This window comes from Ammodytes marinus, assembly GCF_949987685.1.
Source record: "Ammodytes marinus genome assembly, chromosome: 4".
NCBI lineage: Eukaryota > Metazoa > Chordata > Actinopteri > Uranoscopiformes > Ammodytidae > Ammodytes > Ammodytes marinus.
The window spans coordinates 10456834-10472960 of record NC_137233.1 but is presented as its reverse complement, the minus strand read 5'-3'; the positions used below and the strand labels follow the sequence as shown (position 1 = coordinate 10472960).

Sequence of the window (16127 nt, the reverse complement as noted above, 5' to 3'; positions counted from 1 at the left end):
AGATGAGTTGAAAAGTACCTAGAGCAGGGAGATAAAACGGTGAGGGATTGCTGAGAAATCTCATCAAATTTTTCTCTGAAATACCTGCCCTAAGTGGCAGCTTTGTTCCAAAATCAAGTGAGGAGGCAAAGTGTAGAACAAAGGTCTAGATCATTTATTTTGGCATTGTCATCAAACACACAAGAGGGTTGTAATGCTCAGTCAGTATGCAAACTGCTCATAGAAAAGTTCAGAAAAAGGATGCAATGTGTTGAAAGAGAAAAAAATGAAATAGTGATACTTGCTATGCATCTTACATTTTGAATGAATAATCTTTTTGTCACTGCAAATGGGTCTGTTGTTTTTAGTTGGTTCTCTAACTGATATTAATGCTAATTTTTCCATTCGGGGTCCACATAGCACTGGAGGGCACTCTCCTCCACTTCAGGGCCTATGACGAATGCAAAGAGAGACACAAACCTTTAATCTTTATTACAATGTTTTACTTTTTCAGCATGACAAAATATTGCAAACTCGTTTTTTCTTTTGTTTAAATCATAAATATTCCACAAAGTATGTCTGTTGTTGATGCCTCAATATCCATTAGGAAAGTGTAGCTCCTATTTGAATTTTTGATGGGCAATCAAGGTTTGTTTTACCAAGGTTACGGCTACACTTACCGTCAGAATCGACGTTGATTTTCAGGGTCGCTAGTCTTGACACAATATCATCTTCTCCCTCTGCGTCTTTAAAGTCATATCCAGTGTAGCCCTTCTCCTTCACACAGTAGCTGATGAACCTAAAACAAACAAACAAAAATACGGAATCCGGACATTTAAAACTTATGTGTTAAGCTCCGTAACATCTACTTATTACACCTTTGGGGTGAGATTGTTTTTGTCCACTACTGTTTCCAAGGTCTAGAATGCACTTTCAATCTCAAGACTATCATTAAACATCTCCTGTAGCCATGCTGTGCCTTACTTCTCCCAGGTTGGGTCCTTGGTGAGGATAACAGGGTTTCCCACGACTATCAACAGGGACTTGGCTCTGGTCAGGGCCACGTTGAATCTCTGCAGAGTGGATGCAAGACATGAATGACTGTTTTGAAGGTGCACTGATGAAAATATATTTTCTCGACATGTAATTCTAAGTATTGAATAATTCCATCATAATATAACAAAACTTAATTATTTTGAGGAACCTGCAACCAAACATAAGACTATGATGTGTTTGAAAACCAAAGTGTGGGCCCTGCTGCTGTTAACAACAGTGAAACAGTTACTTTTCAGGAAACTTTCTAACTTCAAAAAGTGTTCCAGGGATCACATTCTCCTAAGAGGAAAGTTTGTTTATTCAGTTATTAGAATATACCTTAGAAAATGTTCACTTCTCTGACACACCCAAAGTTAAATAGTTCACTTTTAAAGATGAATGTATTTCAGAGCCTGCTGTTTTTTTTTCCATCACTTTCTTTAGCCATGAAGGAGAATAAACAGACCTTTTCATTTGAGAGGAATCCGATGTTGAAGTCTTTGTCCATCCTGACATAGTTGATGCTGCTGCGGACGGTAGAGACCATAATGATCTTCCTCTCTTGTCCCTGGAACTCCTCTACGGACCCCACCTGATACATAGTCAAAAGAAATGGCATAAGACTAAGAATTGAAAAAATAAATTGTGACGACCATAAAATGTTGTATTTTCTTAACCAAGATGTACAGATTCAGAGTTAGACATCACTAACCTTGATCTCTGCGACGTCACTCCAACTTCTCAGAGATGGAGCAGACTTCAGGCCCTTGCGGATTTTCTCAACCTGTCAGAAAAGTAACCAAGTTACAGACGGCTGGGTAAAAAACTGTTCTCTGTCACACAAACCACCGTGCAGCAGTTTAGTAGTACTTGAGAACAGTCTCAAGAACTGTTTTTGAAAATCTTGTCTCGGAATCAACAGAGTTTTTTCTTGTGTCTGTTTTTCTGGGAATGAAGATCATTTAGATCAATTTGAGGAGTGCGTTTGGTTTGCATGATCCACATTCTATCGTAAGTGTGTCATACAGATTGGGACTCGCACTGGTCAGGTCTTAGTCCAATCTCCGTCTCGATAAACTCTGGTTTTGGTTACAACTTGGACTAGGTTACGGTTGTGTTTGACTACAACACTACTGTGCAGACTCACTTGTTTCCTGTAAGGGGTGATGATGCCGATGTCTGTGCCAGAGAGTTTGGGCAGCCCCTTCTTCCCTTGCGTTTCCTTCAGCTTGGTGAGGTAGTCGACCAGAACCTCGATCTCAGTCACATTGAAGAAAGACGGGCTGTTGGCCTCTCTCTCGTCTTTGCCCATTACCCCGTGGAATATCAATGGGAAACCCTGTAGTGATGCGAGAGTGAGGAGTAGTCCACGTTACTGTTAACAAAACTTTGTTTCTTATATATTATAACATTGTACTGTAAAACATTCATCTACTGTTTTCCTATGAACTTTGTTTGACCTCACAAGAGAGGTACTGTGAATGTCCTTGCAGAAAGAAGTAGAGAGACTCCCACATTCCGTTCTCAGATATGAACCCCTGCGCAATTAAAACTCATCTTGCAAGGAACTCAATGACCTGGACACACATTATTATTAAAAACACTTGGGTTTTTTGATAAAATAATTCCTTTAACAGTTACCAATGTGCTTTGCGTGCTACTAGGTGATCCGTGTATTTTGTTTTACATTTCATCTTGTTTCATTTATGCCGTTAACTCTCTGGTCATTGTTTGAAGCATTTTCTATTTAAATACTCCAAAAAGGTTTTTTTTCTCCATTTTATGCTAATGATCCTTTTCTAATTTAATTTTTGCCCCACTTTGTTTCCTAATGAGATTTTCTCCCCCTAATTATCTAAAAGATCAAATTACGGCGTAATTATTTTTGTCTTGCTTTCTGTGGCAGTCTAAAGGCTGTGTTTAATTCATTTAGATGACATGGGGTGTTCATGCCTCATGACAATAATGATGATGAAAAGGGTGCAGTAAGTAGTGCCCTTCCATAAAGTTGTGATACTTTTGAGAGAAAAGTTAGCAAGAAGAAATGTTAATAAAATCAGGTCAAAATCAGTGCAGCAGAGGCTGATACATCCTGACTTAAATTCCCTGGTGTGGTTCAAGCTTCAGAAAAACCCTGGATCCTACACTTCCCATAATGCAACGCAAAGCATATTTTGTATTATCTGAGACTACTAAATTAACTTTTACACATAGAATTCATGGGAATTCCATTTGAGGGATATTTAAATAAACGGTAGGTGATCAGCAATATGAGCAGCCATTTTACATGTAACTATGTGAACATTTACTTTTACGAGTGGTTTCCTGTTACAAAACGTCCTTGTAGCCAAACCTTTTTGGGAAGGTGTTCCCAGTTGCAGTACGCCTCACGCTCCCACTGGTCTGCAAACACCTGCAGTTCATTCTCATAGAACTCCTCGTTGGGGATTTTCAGAATGGCAGCATGAGACCTGAGTGAAGAAAGTAAGAAAAAGAAAAAAAAGATTTAATCCCAACACATACTTAATTAAACTAATTAAACAAGTAGGGGAAAACTGAAAGATGCACCTGTAGTTTCGAAGCAGTTTGGTGACAAAGCGAGTGTCAAAGTGTCCAGAGTCTTTACTTTTCTGATATAAATCGTTCTGACTCATCAGCCTCTCAAGCAGAGAAAGCCCTGTATGGAGAAAATCATTGTCACAGCATTAAGTTTATATCCTCAAATGTGAGAAAATTAGTTAGCGATTCTGGGAGTATTTTTTTAGATACCCGTTTACAGAGCCTAGGCTGTGTATTAACACTGGATTTTCAGCGCACAGAAAAAAAATATGTACAGGTAGAATATAGTTTGGAGATATTTATTTTCTGTAACAGTAAATGTGTATCTGTGTATCTGAATCTGAATCTGATGAAAATGGGGGCGGGACCTGATAAGCCTTTGGCTTCTTCCGTCACCCTTCGGACAACACAAAGTATGATGCGAAGGAGATAATTGTGTATTGTGTGGAATTGTCCGAAAGAATAATAATAAATAAATAAATAAATATTCACTAATTTGGAGTGAAAGTGCTAATTTGACAACAAGCCTTCTCCAGAATCGCTGACTCCACCTTTAAATTGCGCGGTTAGAGTGATATACAATGAAGATGAAGAATGTATTCTCACCCAGTCCATACTCCAGGGCAAGAGGGGATCGAAGGATCGGCCCCAGCTGCTTTGGATCTCCAGCCAGCACCAACTGGCCTTTCTCTGCACTGAGAAGACCTGTCAAACCAAGTGAACATCAGCCAATCAGTAACAAGATGCATCGCTTTCAACACTGCTGTAGCTGTTATAACACAAAACAAAACTGATACAGTGTATAATGTGTAAGAACAAGTGGTCTGTTTTAACGTTAGTAGTATACAATCTCAGAGGTGTCAATAGAAGTCTGGAAACATCAAAAAAATATTTTCAGACTTTTGGATAAAATGTGTTTCTCAATTTGTACATGCACACTTTCTGCAGCCATGTTTTCAAGGTTTGCAAAAAGCCAGACACTAAGAGAAAAGGGAGTCCTCCACATTCCTCACATTCCTTCTAGAGACATACTCGCAGATGACCTCGCCAGTGTTGGCAGCGATTAAAGAGGCTGTGTTCTTTCAGAGTAGTGCAACTGAAATCCCTTCAGTGTTTCACAGCCCCAGCAGACAAACCCTCCTCATCTGTATGTCTTAATAGGTATATATCTGTTCTTAACAGTAAGCCAGAAATTATTAAATGTTTTAATGTCTTCACCAGAAAATTGTAAGTTTAAGACATCATGACAGTATCAATTCTTAAGTTTAAATTTTTCGCGCACACTTTAGCCAATATGTTTAGTATGCGTTACGTTGTGATGCAACGCATGAATTTACCTGCTATAGCAATGACGCACTCTGGCTCCACTGCCTGGCCCGCTTCATCCAAAAAGACATGGGTAAAATGGCCGACAGGGATTCCTCCGGACACCAGCCTTAAAAAAACAGAAACACACAGCAGAAATTGTACAACAGTTACATATGTATGGTGCATGGCCCAGGCTGTGAAACAATGAAAAAGTCAAATACTGAATATTTACTGAAAAAGCAAGACACCTACCTTCCAGCTGAGATCATAGTTGTAACCACAACTTTGTATTTCATCAGACTTGATTTAAGTGGAAACACAAAACAATCTTGTGTCGGGTCCCAGTTACAATATTTCTGGAAGAGCCAAAAAATAAGACAACCATTAAGACAAATATAGTTTATCTACATCTTCCTCTCTCCAAGGGAAAGGTTTCCCATTCATCCATACGATAAACTAAAGCACTTGAATGTGAGATATCCGTCCGTCTCTGTCTCTTCTAGTTATTTATTTATGATCCAAACATTCTATCACAAAGAGGTTTAGTAATCAGGAAACACTGGAACAGAGACTGCTGTGGTTTACTAAGTGACTCTAGTAATCACCATCTGGACCAACAGACATCCTGGATGGTTCAGATTGGATTTAGATCACTGTGAGGAGGAATCTGGTTAGAATGTGGGAGGAGCACTTGCTCGAGTTACAGCTACAATGTGTATAAACATGGTTTTCATTTTGTAACTCAAAGTGTTTTCGGTCATACAATAAACATGCATCTGGTCACAAGCATTGTGATAATTAAATCATATAACATCTTTTTAAATAAAAGGCAAACTCAAAAGCCTACATTATAAACCAGGCGTTTAGAGGTGTATCTGTGTTGGTCTGTGTTTTGTTTCCCTGTATGAAGCACATTGCACTACATTTGCTTGTATGAAATGTGCAACACAAATAAAGTATGATTGATTGTATGATAAGTGTAACTTAAATTTCAGATATCCAAAGCTCATTCGAGCTGCAACGATTAATCGACGAATCGATTATTAAAATAATCGCCAATATTTTAATAATCGATGAATCGTTTCGAGTATTTTTTTAATAAAACATTTCCAAATTCTCTGATTTCAGCTTCTCAAGAGTGAATATGTTCTGGTTTCTTTAGTCCTATTATGACAGTAAACTGAAATATCTATGTGTTTTGGACATAACAATACATTTGAGGACGTCAACATGGGCTTTGGAAAATTGATCAACATTTTTCACAATTTTCTGACATTTTACGGGCCAAAACACTAATCAAAATGATCAAAATAATCGTTAGTTGCAGCCCTAAAGCTCATATCAACTTGTAGCCAAATGTACCTCCAATAAGACACCAATAAGTGAGTGTAAAACTGCCAGCTTAACTCACCAGTAAGTTGTTGGGGACACTGTTGGGGTCCCTACTGCTGGCGTACACACGGTAGACCTGATGAGGATCCATGTGAACCATCAGTCGCTCACACAGGAGGTCACACGCACTGTTGGAGGGCGCACTGGCAAGGATATGGGCGGACGGGTCGGCCCTGCTCACCTGGCCATGTCAGCAAAGTAAAGTCCATTACTTTTTGTATGTAAACAACATGGTGCAACAATAAAATCCTGCATTAAACACGAAGCAGTTTGTTTCTGAATGTGTTCAGGCTGTTATACATAGTTTACATACAGTACTTCAAGCAGTAGTGTGCGAGTTGGTTTCATAGGAACATTAACGAAAATATACTACACTTGGAACTTTTCAACAGTTCATCAGCCTACACATGCAGTTGTATGGAATTAAATGTGCGATCCATTTTACAGAATATATTTGCTAGATTCAATTGGGCTCGATGGAGACTTAAATATGCTTTTTGTGAGCTGCCTCTTCTTTTATTGATGAGCAGCTCCCACTCACAGACCCACAAATAATAGATATGAGAGTTCATATTTCATGTGCACAATCCGAGGATACAATCCGAGGATACAAACAAAAACTGTCAAAGGACCCAAGAAGTACATTTAAAAAAAGGTATTCCTCCGCTGCTTAGGACTGTGTAGGTGTGGCTGAATCAGATTTGACCAGCAGTGTCGTCTCCATGGTAACTAAACTACCCAACAACAGGTCAAAAAACATGATGTCATCTTTTCCCCCCCAAACACGACTTCTCCACTTCACCCAAGTAAGAAAAGCTTAAAACAGTAATCTCTCACTCTGGCAGATAATAGTGTGTTCATGCAAGGGGTTAAACTAACAATTGTTTTCATTATCGATTTAAATGCTGATTGCTTTCTAAACAAATCGTTAGCATGATAAAAAAAATTGTAAACAGTAAAAATGGACATTACAACATCCCGTAATCCATGGTCACAACATAACATTTCTTGTTTTGTCTGAGAAACTGTCTTAAACCTCAAAATAACACAATACAGGATGATGTAAGACCACACAGAAAGCAGCAAGTACTCACAATGAAAAAATCTAAAATAAGAAAAGTTGGGGCATTTCTATCACTTAATACCTGATTCATAGCTTCCACCAGAGTGATGGTCTTTCCTGTCCCAGGAGGCCCAAACACGAGGTGAGGAGCGGGCCGCGAGGATCCGGCTACGATGCGCTGGACTGCAGCGTGTTGCTGGGGGTTGTTTTCCAGCTGACGGTTGACCATCCTGGGAGGAAATGGGAACATTTATTTTTATGGAGCAGACTCAGGAGAGGCTTAAAAAGAGGGCTGAAACTCCATCAGTTGAACATTGCAAATCATTACGAATGTCTAAATGAAAACATCATATGTATATGTATCTTCGGTAACACAACTAAGTGTTAGTTAACTATAATATAATTTTATTTTATTAATTTCAATTTTCTGTTTTGCTCTGTTAATAGTTTGCAAACACTAAACTGTTTTCACTTTAATTTGACAGTCCTAAGACCCGTCTACTTATGGTTAGTTGAATATTGACTGATAGTTTGTCGACAGTCATATGACAATCAACAGATAGTCACCTACACAGGGTGCCTATTGATTGATACAATATTCTCATCTTTATTTTACAATGAACATATATGATCAACAGAGGGTTGAATGTTCATTCATTAGACGTGTTCCTTGTGAGTGGGGGGAAAGTTGATCCATATGAAACGTAAGTTGAGTATTGTTAATAACAGCAGTTGATAGTCAACTTACTAGAAGTTGACAGACTGTTTTTGTAAAAAGAAATTAACAAAATAAAATTATACTATAGTTAACTAACACTTTGTTGAATGCATGTTACATATTTGTTGACAGCTCTATTGACTATCAACAAACTCACTGTTCAATATCAACTAAACATCAACTAATAGTGCAACTTGTAGTTAACTTACAGTTAGTTGAATGCTTGTTTCTTATCTGTTGAAAGAGCTCTGTTCTATATCAACTAACCATCTACTAATAATACAACTAATAGTTAACCGAAAGTTAGTTGAATGCATGCTACGTGTACAAAACAACATCTACTAATAATGCAACTTATAGTTAACTAACAGTTAGTTGAATGCATGCTAAATATATATCAACTAACTCACTATTGAATATCAACTAAACAGCTACTAATAGTGCAACATATATTTAACAGACAGTTAGTTGAATTCTTGTTTCTTATCTGTTGAACAAGCTCTGTTGAATATCAACTAACAATCTACTAATAGTGCAACTTATAGTTAACTTACAGTTAGTTGAATACATGTTACTTATCTGTTAATATAGTGCTGTTGAATGTCAACTCATTCACTGTTGATATGCAACTGCGTATCTACTGATGGCTTGTTGAGTGTCAACAGTGGACTATCAAACTAAAGTGTTACCGTATCTTCTTGTGAGGTGTTAATACACAGCCCAGGCTTTGTAATCGGGCATGGTAACGAAGGGGTCCATTGTAACTAGCAACATGCCCGTTTACAGAGCCTAGGCTGTGTATTATCACTGGATTTTCACTGCTTACGACAAAAAGGGATTTCGACAACAAACACTCTCTAGAACCGCTGACTCCACCTTTAAGTAACCAATGACGAGGGGATGCAAGTTTGTTAGGATCATGGCTAAGCATTTAACATTGAACTGTACAGTGACTGGCCAACACAATAGATGATACTTCATTAAGAAGAGTGTCTGGTGTTCTGTAAGCATGTTCTTCATGTGTGTATAGGCACCGTACTTGAGTTTAGGCATGGAGAGATTCTCCGCTGCTGAGCCGGTGGGGAACAGCACCTCTCCTAGCTGATGTGTTGCTGCCAGATCCACTGCCCGATGCTGCATCTTCAGCGGGTAACGGTTAAGAGTGAACTCCACGTTAAACTTCATGTTGCTGATAAAAGTCTGCAGCAACCTGAAACAGTGGGAGAGCCAACGGAAAGTGTGGGTTAGGAATTTTTTTAATATTCACCATCACAGACTAAACATAAAGTAGGATTAAAGCAGACAAGTAGCAGACTTTACCTCTTGGAGAATCCCAGCTTGACACTATCCAGCTCCACTCTGTGAACATAGCCGGTGAACACAGTGATGGGCTGCACCGTGTCCTCAGCTTTGGATAACCTCAGACAATCCCCTCGTAGCACAGACGGACGATTTTCAGCAACGCCGGGCACCTGTTGGAGAATAACAATGACAATGTTTCTTTCTGCTATGTCTCTTTAATTCCTTTCCATAGCCTAGAGACTGATCCCTAACTCACAGTAGATGGTGATAGGATGGCCTAGAGAGGAAAGGGGTCCGACCAGTAACCATCAGTAGCTGGTTCGATCCCCGGCGCCGGTGTTATTTGTAACACTAGTGGTAGCTGGTATTACATCTACGGCGCCCACAATCTCTGCCATTGTGTCCTCGATTGAGGCACTTAACCCCAAAACTGCTCCAGGGGCGCTGCAGTATGGCTGACCCTGCACTCTGAACCCCTCCGAAGTGGAAAACTTGAGAGGGGATTTGCGAAAAGGCACATTTCAATGTGCCTTGTGTGCATTGACTAAAATGTTATTAACTTAACTTAACAAGGTTTCGGAGGAGAACGACAATATAGAAATGAGATAAAGATAGTATCATTCTTAGATCAAGAAAACTAACTTTAAGACTTAGACATTCTATCGGTGCCATTTCAGAGCGGAACTGTGAGGGTTCCTTACTCTAAGTACGAGCAGTTTTCGGTTGCTTTGGTCCAGGGTCATGGTTTGGTTGCGGAGGTCGTACTTCCTGATGTCAAACTCCATCTGGATCTCCTCCTGGTGCAGCAGCAGGTGAAAGCGACTGGAGTATGTCTTCATCTTTATAGGACAGTTGAGGACACCCCTGGACACACAGACATTGGGATGAGATGATGATGGATCAAGCCCAGAATAGACCTGACTGATAAAGGGGCACGGCTGGGCTGTAGGTCGTACTCACTTTACCGATGTGAGTTTCTCCCTGGCATTTTCGGAGAGGTACTCAGAGTCCTCCATCCTTTGTTTAGCCAGTCCCTTCAGGTAATTGGGGTACATGTAGTTTGATAATTTCACTGTTGGCTTTAGCTTCTGGACGCCAGAACTGCAGATGAGAAGAAAACACAAACACACCATAGAGTAATTGGTCAAGAATAAAACACAACATATGCTTACCGCTCTGGGTCCATCAGTTTCCGACAAGCTACCAATTGAATATATTTGTGCTGAAATCTGTGATAATGGATTTCTTGCTTTTAAGGGAAAATATCTCTACTATTTGGTCAAATGTAGACAGTGTGCTGCAACAGTGAATTCACAGCGTGTTTACAAATACACTAAATATAAATTCTGAGCACCACGGGTAACCAGAGCAATGAGACGAGAATAAAGGAAATGTGCTCATATTTTTTCTAGTTTGTTTATTATATACAGTATTGATTTCTGGGGCACACCAGCCAAATAATTACAGTAATCCAGATGGCTGGAGATGGAAGCATCAATGAATGTTTGTACATCGCGGAACGAAAAACTTACCCTGCGTTCCAATCCAAATACTTCCATGCTATCTAGCATGCAAGAAAAAGATTTAGGATGTCCCAATACATGCATGATCATCATGAGACATCACTGTGAGAGCATGAAGGATGACGCCATTGTGTGTAAACTCGGGGAATGTCCCTTACTGAACAAGCAAATTTCCTATCGGGTACACTGTGGGCCTTGTCTCAGTGAACTCTTCACCCAAACACCGGCAAATTTTGCTTGTCCATAAATGAGCAATTCAGGGAGATAGGGAGGGGTCACTAGAGTTTTGCCTTTGCCTTTTGTTGTTCATGAGTTATTACATCCTGTAAGAGCATGTCTTGGGGTTACACACCCACAAATGTATACGCACACACACACCTTGGTCCTATACAGCTTCTGATATTCTGTTAATTCTTTGACAATCATGCAACACTTGTGATGCAGATATTGGTCCCTTGCTTTGCTCGGAAGTACAACTCTATCTGACTTTGAAACTGCCTGACTCAGTTTCTTTATTGAAACACTAGGGTTTTAATACATGAGCTATTTGAATTTCACTGACACAAACCAACATTGCTTCAGTAGTATAGTAAAAAGAAAAAGTATGAACGCAGGGATGATCTTATCTTGGCAATCCTCCTGATCTGGCCAATAGCTGATTTGGAGTTAATGCTCAAATGTTTTAGAGAACTTAAGGTATGAATCAAGGATTACTCCCAGATTTCTGGCCTCATGTTTGTACTGCTGAAACCCTGGGTAACTAAAGTCCGTCTTACAAAATCCCTGTGTTGCTTCTTAGGCACGGTACGAATGCCTATAGTGTGAGTGCGTCCTTAGACTGGTACAGTTCAGTTTTTTATTTTAAATCCCTCACCTGTCAGGAGGCACTCCCTCCACTACCACAGTATCCACAGGTCTGCTTGTGAACACCTGGAATGGTTTGTATGGAGCCACGGGCCCCAGCTCCACAGCCAGCGGGGTCCTGGCCGATGCTTCAATCTCCCTCACGATGCAGAAGGGAGCAGATCCTGGAGGCTCCGGACAGAACTCAAAGTACATGGTGGCGGGGAAATATCCATAGTGTATGAGCATGTACTGCACCACCACTTCATAACTCTCTCCTGCCAAAGAAAGAAAGAAAGAAGGGAGCTGTTTGAAAATTTAACACACCTCTTCAGTGATTTTTTGTTGACAGAGAGAGTTTCCATGCGTTCCAATACCCATACTTCCCTGCTATTTAGTACAGTAGAAAAAGATTGAGGATGTCCCAATTCTTGTTGTCAGATGCAGCATGCTTAAAAATACCCTGATGCCTACCACACCCGGTCGGGAACGAACAGGCAAGTTCAAAGTGCGATGTTATGATGATATAAATAAGGAAAAGTATGTCCTAATTGTATGCGTACAGCATGCTAACTAGATTCTATAGTATGTAGAATAGAAAAAAAGTGTGTGGTTTGGAATGTAGCCTGAGCTAGGGCTGGGCGATATGGGCTAAAATCAATATCTCGATATTTTTTTACTATATCTCGATACACGATATATATCTCGATATATTTCAAATCTCCTCTAGAGCACATCCTAAATGCTCAATTTAATGTATGTTTTGCATAACATCACACCAGTAATATGATTTAAATAGTCCCTGCAAAATGTGTCTGCGCTAACGATGCATTATTAGGCTACATGAAACAACATCTTGTTTATATTCTTTAGTGCTTTCTATTGGAACAATTTGAAACTTGCACATGGCAAAGAGTTTGCACATTGTATTGATTATTCCACATCCTTCCACTCCCATACAATGGATCCAGCATTATTTTATTTGGAAACAGTTTTTCCATCTTCTGTTAATCTGTAAACTGAGAAAACTAATTATGCCTCATTACAACCACTCACTAATTGTTTATCACCACTAACCCCCTGAAGATAGCAGCCACACTTTAAATGCAGAACAGGTTTTGCTCCATAATAGTAGTCTATGTGTATACAAGGCTCTGACATTTATAATGGTTACTGTCGCTTTAAGAGCAGTTGCTCCCAGTCTATAATGTGTAAATTAAGTTTTCGTTTTCTGCCTGTTAGTCCGAGAGAGAGATTCATGCGAGCGTAAACAGCAGGTGGCTCATCGTCCCTCTGTTACCTGCCTTATTGTTTAATTCTCCTGTATTGAGTTCATGAGAATAAAACTGGAAGACAATCAGAGGATTTAAATAAATACGGCTGAGAATAATATAGTCTAAAGAAAGCAAAGTCTCATCATCATCATTCCTTGCATTCTAACCGATGCACCATTCCTGGATGCTATTCATACCTATTGATCTAGCCCTCCTGCATTATCACTAAAACACTATGTTTTATTTTATAAAAATACTCGCAAATGTAGCCTACTTTACATAGACTTTTAGTTAATAAACGGTGTGCACCTCCCTTGGTGCTGACATGGACATATTGTAAGAGGCTGCCCGTAATAAATGTGATGCCGTGGTTGTGTGACGTTGGACCAAAAACTCTCTGCGAAGTCGGAGTAATCCGCCCCCCGGCGCTTGTTCGCCTTCCACTCATAAGGACCAGGCTCTGTACATCGGCCGCTTATGCTGTCAAGCGCCCGCCTCCCCCGTTCTTTCGCATGTGTAGCCACTAGCCTTCCTCTCATAAGGACCAGGGCAGGCTGTGCTGTGTACAGCGGCCGCTAATGCTGTCATGTGCGCCCGCCTCCCCCGGTCGTTCGCCTGTGTGCTTCTTCTCATAAGCATGGACCTACAGAAAAGGTCCATGCTATGAACGACGGCCACCATCGCCGTCATGTGCGCCCCCCTCCACCCGCTCGTTCGGCTGTCATAAGAACACAAGAGCCTCGTCTTTTTTCTCCCCCTCTCGTTGTTTTCACATGGTGATAAAAGTAACAGTAACAGTAACACACACAGGGCGCACTGCAGACTACGTCACAGATGCGCGCCCAGGAGACTCTGGTTGGGAGGGGGGAGTGAGTGAGTTGCCAATGCATGTGAGTCTGTGAGGCAGAGAGCCACAGGAAAGAGCGAGAGAAGCGAACACCAGCGAGTTTGCGGCTAAAAAAAAGCACATTATGTGCCAATTTGTATTCGATGGTCGCGATAGGGTCATTTTATACATCCCCTGGAGAACATCTCGCGATACATCGCATATATTCGATATATCGCCCAGCCCTAGCCTGAGCTTTACCAGGACACAGGAAGAGTGGAGAGGCCCTGCTCACTCTCCTCTCATCCTGCAGTGTGAAACAGCGCATCCGGTGCAGGGCCGTGTAGAAGGTGAAGTGGACTTGGTTGGTGCCGTTGTTTGCGATGTGGAACTTGAGGGTGAACAACTCCCTCAGATGTTCCACGCTGAACTGAACCTTCCCGCCACTCGCCACGGGGTCTGAAGTGATCTCAATGCCCCCCTTGTCCGCCGTCAAATCTTTCCTGTGAGAGAGAGAGAGAGAGAGCGAGAGAGAGAGAGAGAGAGTAAAAAGTAAAGTAAAGTAAACTTTGATTTAGTACCATTTGGGAAACACAGGATGTTCCCGTCTGCCTGCCGTAAATCATTTTGTCTAAGTTCCCTGGGAAGTCGTATACTTGAGCAAAGGCATTAATAATAACTATAGCCTAGCCTTGTTATGTGTGTGTCTTTAAATGTCATGTGGTATATGTTGTGTGTGAGTGTGTGTGTGTGTGAGAACATGCGATCAATTACTGATTCTTCTCTGCTGACATATACTCGTCTGTTGTTTGTTTGTTTGCTTTAAACCAAAATAAAAATAATTATACAAAAACAAAAACTATAGCCTACAGAAATACCATTGTTTTTGCTGGTAGTCTGGTTTGCTGTTACTGGTTATTTATATGATCATCAGAGGGAAAATTAGACTGTTTTATAAACATTAAAAAGTTATTTGTAGGTTTAACTTCTGAAGAGAACCATAGAATGAAACATCAGCATGGGATGTGTGGGGCCATGTGCTTAAAGGGACACTCTGAACCTTGAACATTGAAATGATGACAGAGAAGAAAAAACCCTCCCATCCATCTTGTGTACTCCTCAGCCGGGTGACGGTAAAACTTCCTCCCATAAACTGAATGCGAACGTCTGTGTGCATAGCGCCTGTTATGTAATTGTTAACAGTAAGGGGTCTGCATTGAAGTGCATACAAACCTACCTGTTCACCTTTAACTTGTGGAGGATTTTGGTGGCCAGTTGTTTCTTTGGGGTCAGCACAGGACTCATGGGGACAGGGGCGAGTGGTGTAGTAGGGGTCTTCTTTTCTTCTTTGTTTTTATTGCCAGGGCTGGGAGTGTGTGGAGACTGTGGAGACTGAGGGGCCCGCCGGGGCTTCCTCCACTGGTCACAGTACACTCTGACCTACAGCACGGATTTGGAAAAAAAAAATTGCATTATGACACTTCCTCATTTTGTTTCTATTTTCCTGCATTTGTAGAAAAAGGAAAATAAACACGTGCAGCCTTGTCCCACTACCACCACACACCCCCTTAGAAATGGCAGCATCGTCTCACCTGAGGTTTGACATTTAGGAAGACTTTCCCTTGTTTGATGTAGGCTTTGTTGAATTTCAGAAGGGCATAGAGAACACTGGAGAAGTTGGTGTGTTTTAATAATCCTTCACTGTAGACATAAACATACAGAGAGAAGGAGTTATAACACGCACAGGCACAACCCTTACATAACAAGTGCATGTGACACTACTAGCTGGTTTCCTGCAGCTTACCTGCTCTTAAATTCAGAGTTGTAGATGTCACGAAGTTCCGTTTTGGTGCTAATGTCTGACACTCTGTCTCCCAGAAATTCAATGAAGTCCAGTCCGGATTCAAGGTTGTCCATAAGCGACATGTTGACGTGTGATACAAGCTTGCTGCTGCTACCGACCGACTGACTCAAATGAGGAAGTTCACTATTAGCCCTTATTTCCTGGAGGAATAATGTTGCTGTGGTGGTTGGTGTGAGTGCGCTCTGGCAGTGCAGACCCTCCCACGGAATTTGCGCGGATTTTGCACATGTTCGCGGTGCGTGGAAGTTAAACTTTGACGTGGACATCGATTTTCTCATTCATTTTTTGTGTTCAGATTTCGACATACAAATCTACTGTTTCGCGCAGTTTGGCGCAAAGTGTCAGCCGAGCAACGCTCTCAAACGGTCTGAAGAAGGGAGCGTCTGCAAATGATTATTACACCAGGAGAGCGGAAAACCCCCTCAACGACAGAACAAAAGA

At 40.8% G+C, this 16127-nt stretch overlaps 1 protein-coding gene across 1 annotated transcript; it reads right to left on the bottom strand.

The window, feature by feature from the left end:
* Positions 1–131: 131 nt before the first annotated feature.
* On the bottom strand, positions 132–15982 carry mov10a (Mov10 RNA helicase a). Its single transcript, XM_080025752.1, has 22 exons — positions 15627–15982; positions 15415–15523; positions 15060–15262; positions 14084–14325; positions 11754–12000; positions 10317–10457; positions 10058–10220; positions 9375–9526; positions 9094–9264; positions 7419–7566; positions 6293–6454; positions 5134–5237; positions 4911–5008; positions 4180–4278; positions 3583–3691; positions 3368–3485; positions 2162–2353; positions 1727–1798; positions 1481–1606; positions 964–1052; positions 660–778; positions 132–430 (listed from the first exon to the last, which is right to left on the bottom strand). The coding sequence occupies exons 1-22, from the start codon at positions 15962–15964 to the stop codon at positions 372–374; spliced, it is 3261 nt and encodes a 1086-aa protein (XP_079881878.1). The 5' UTR covers positions 15965–15982; the 3' UTR covers positions 132–371.
* Positions 15983–16127: the final 145 nt, after the last annotated feature.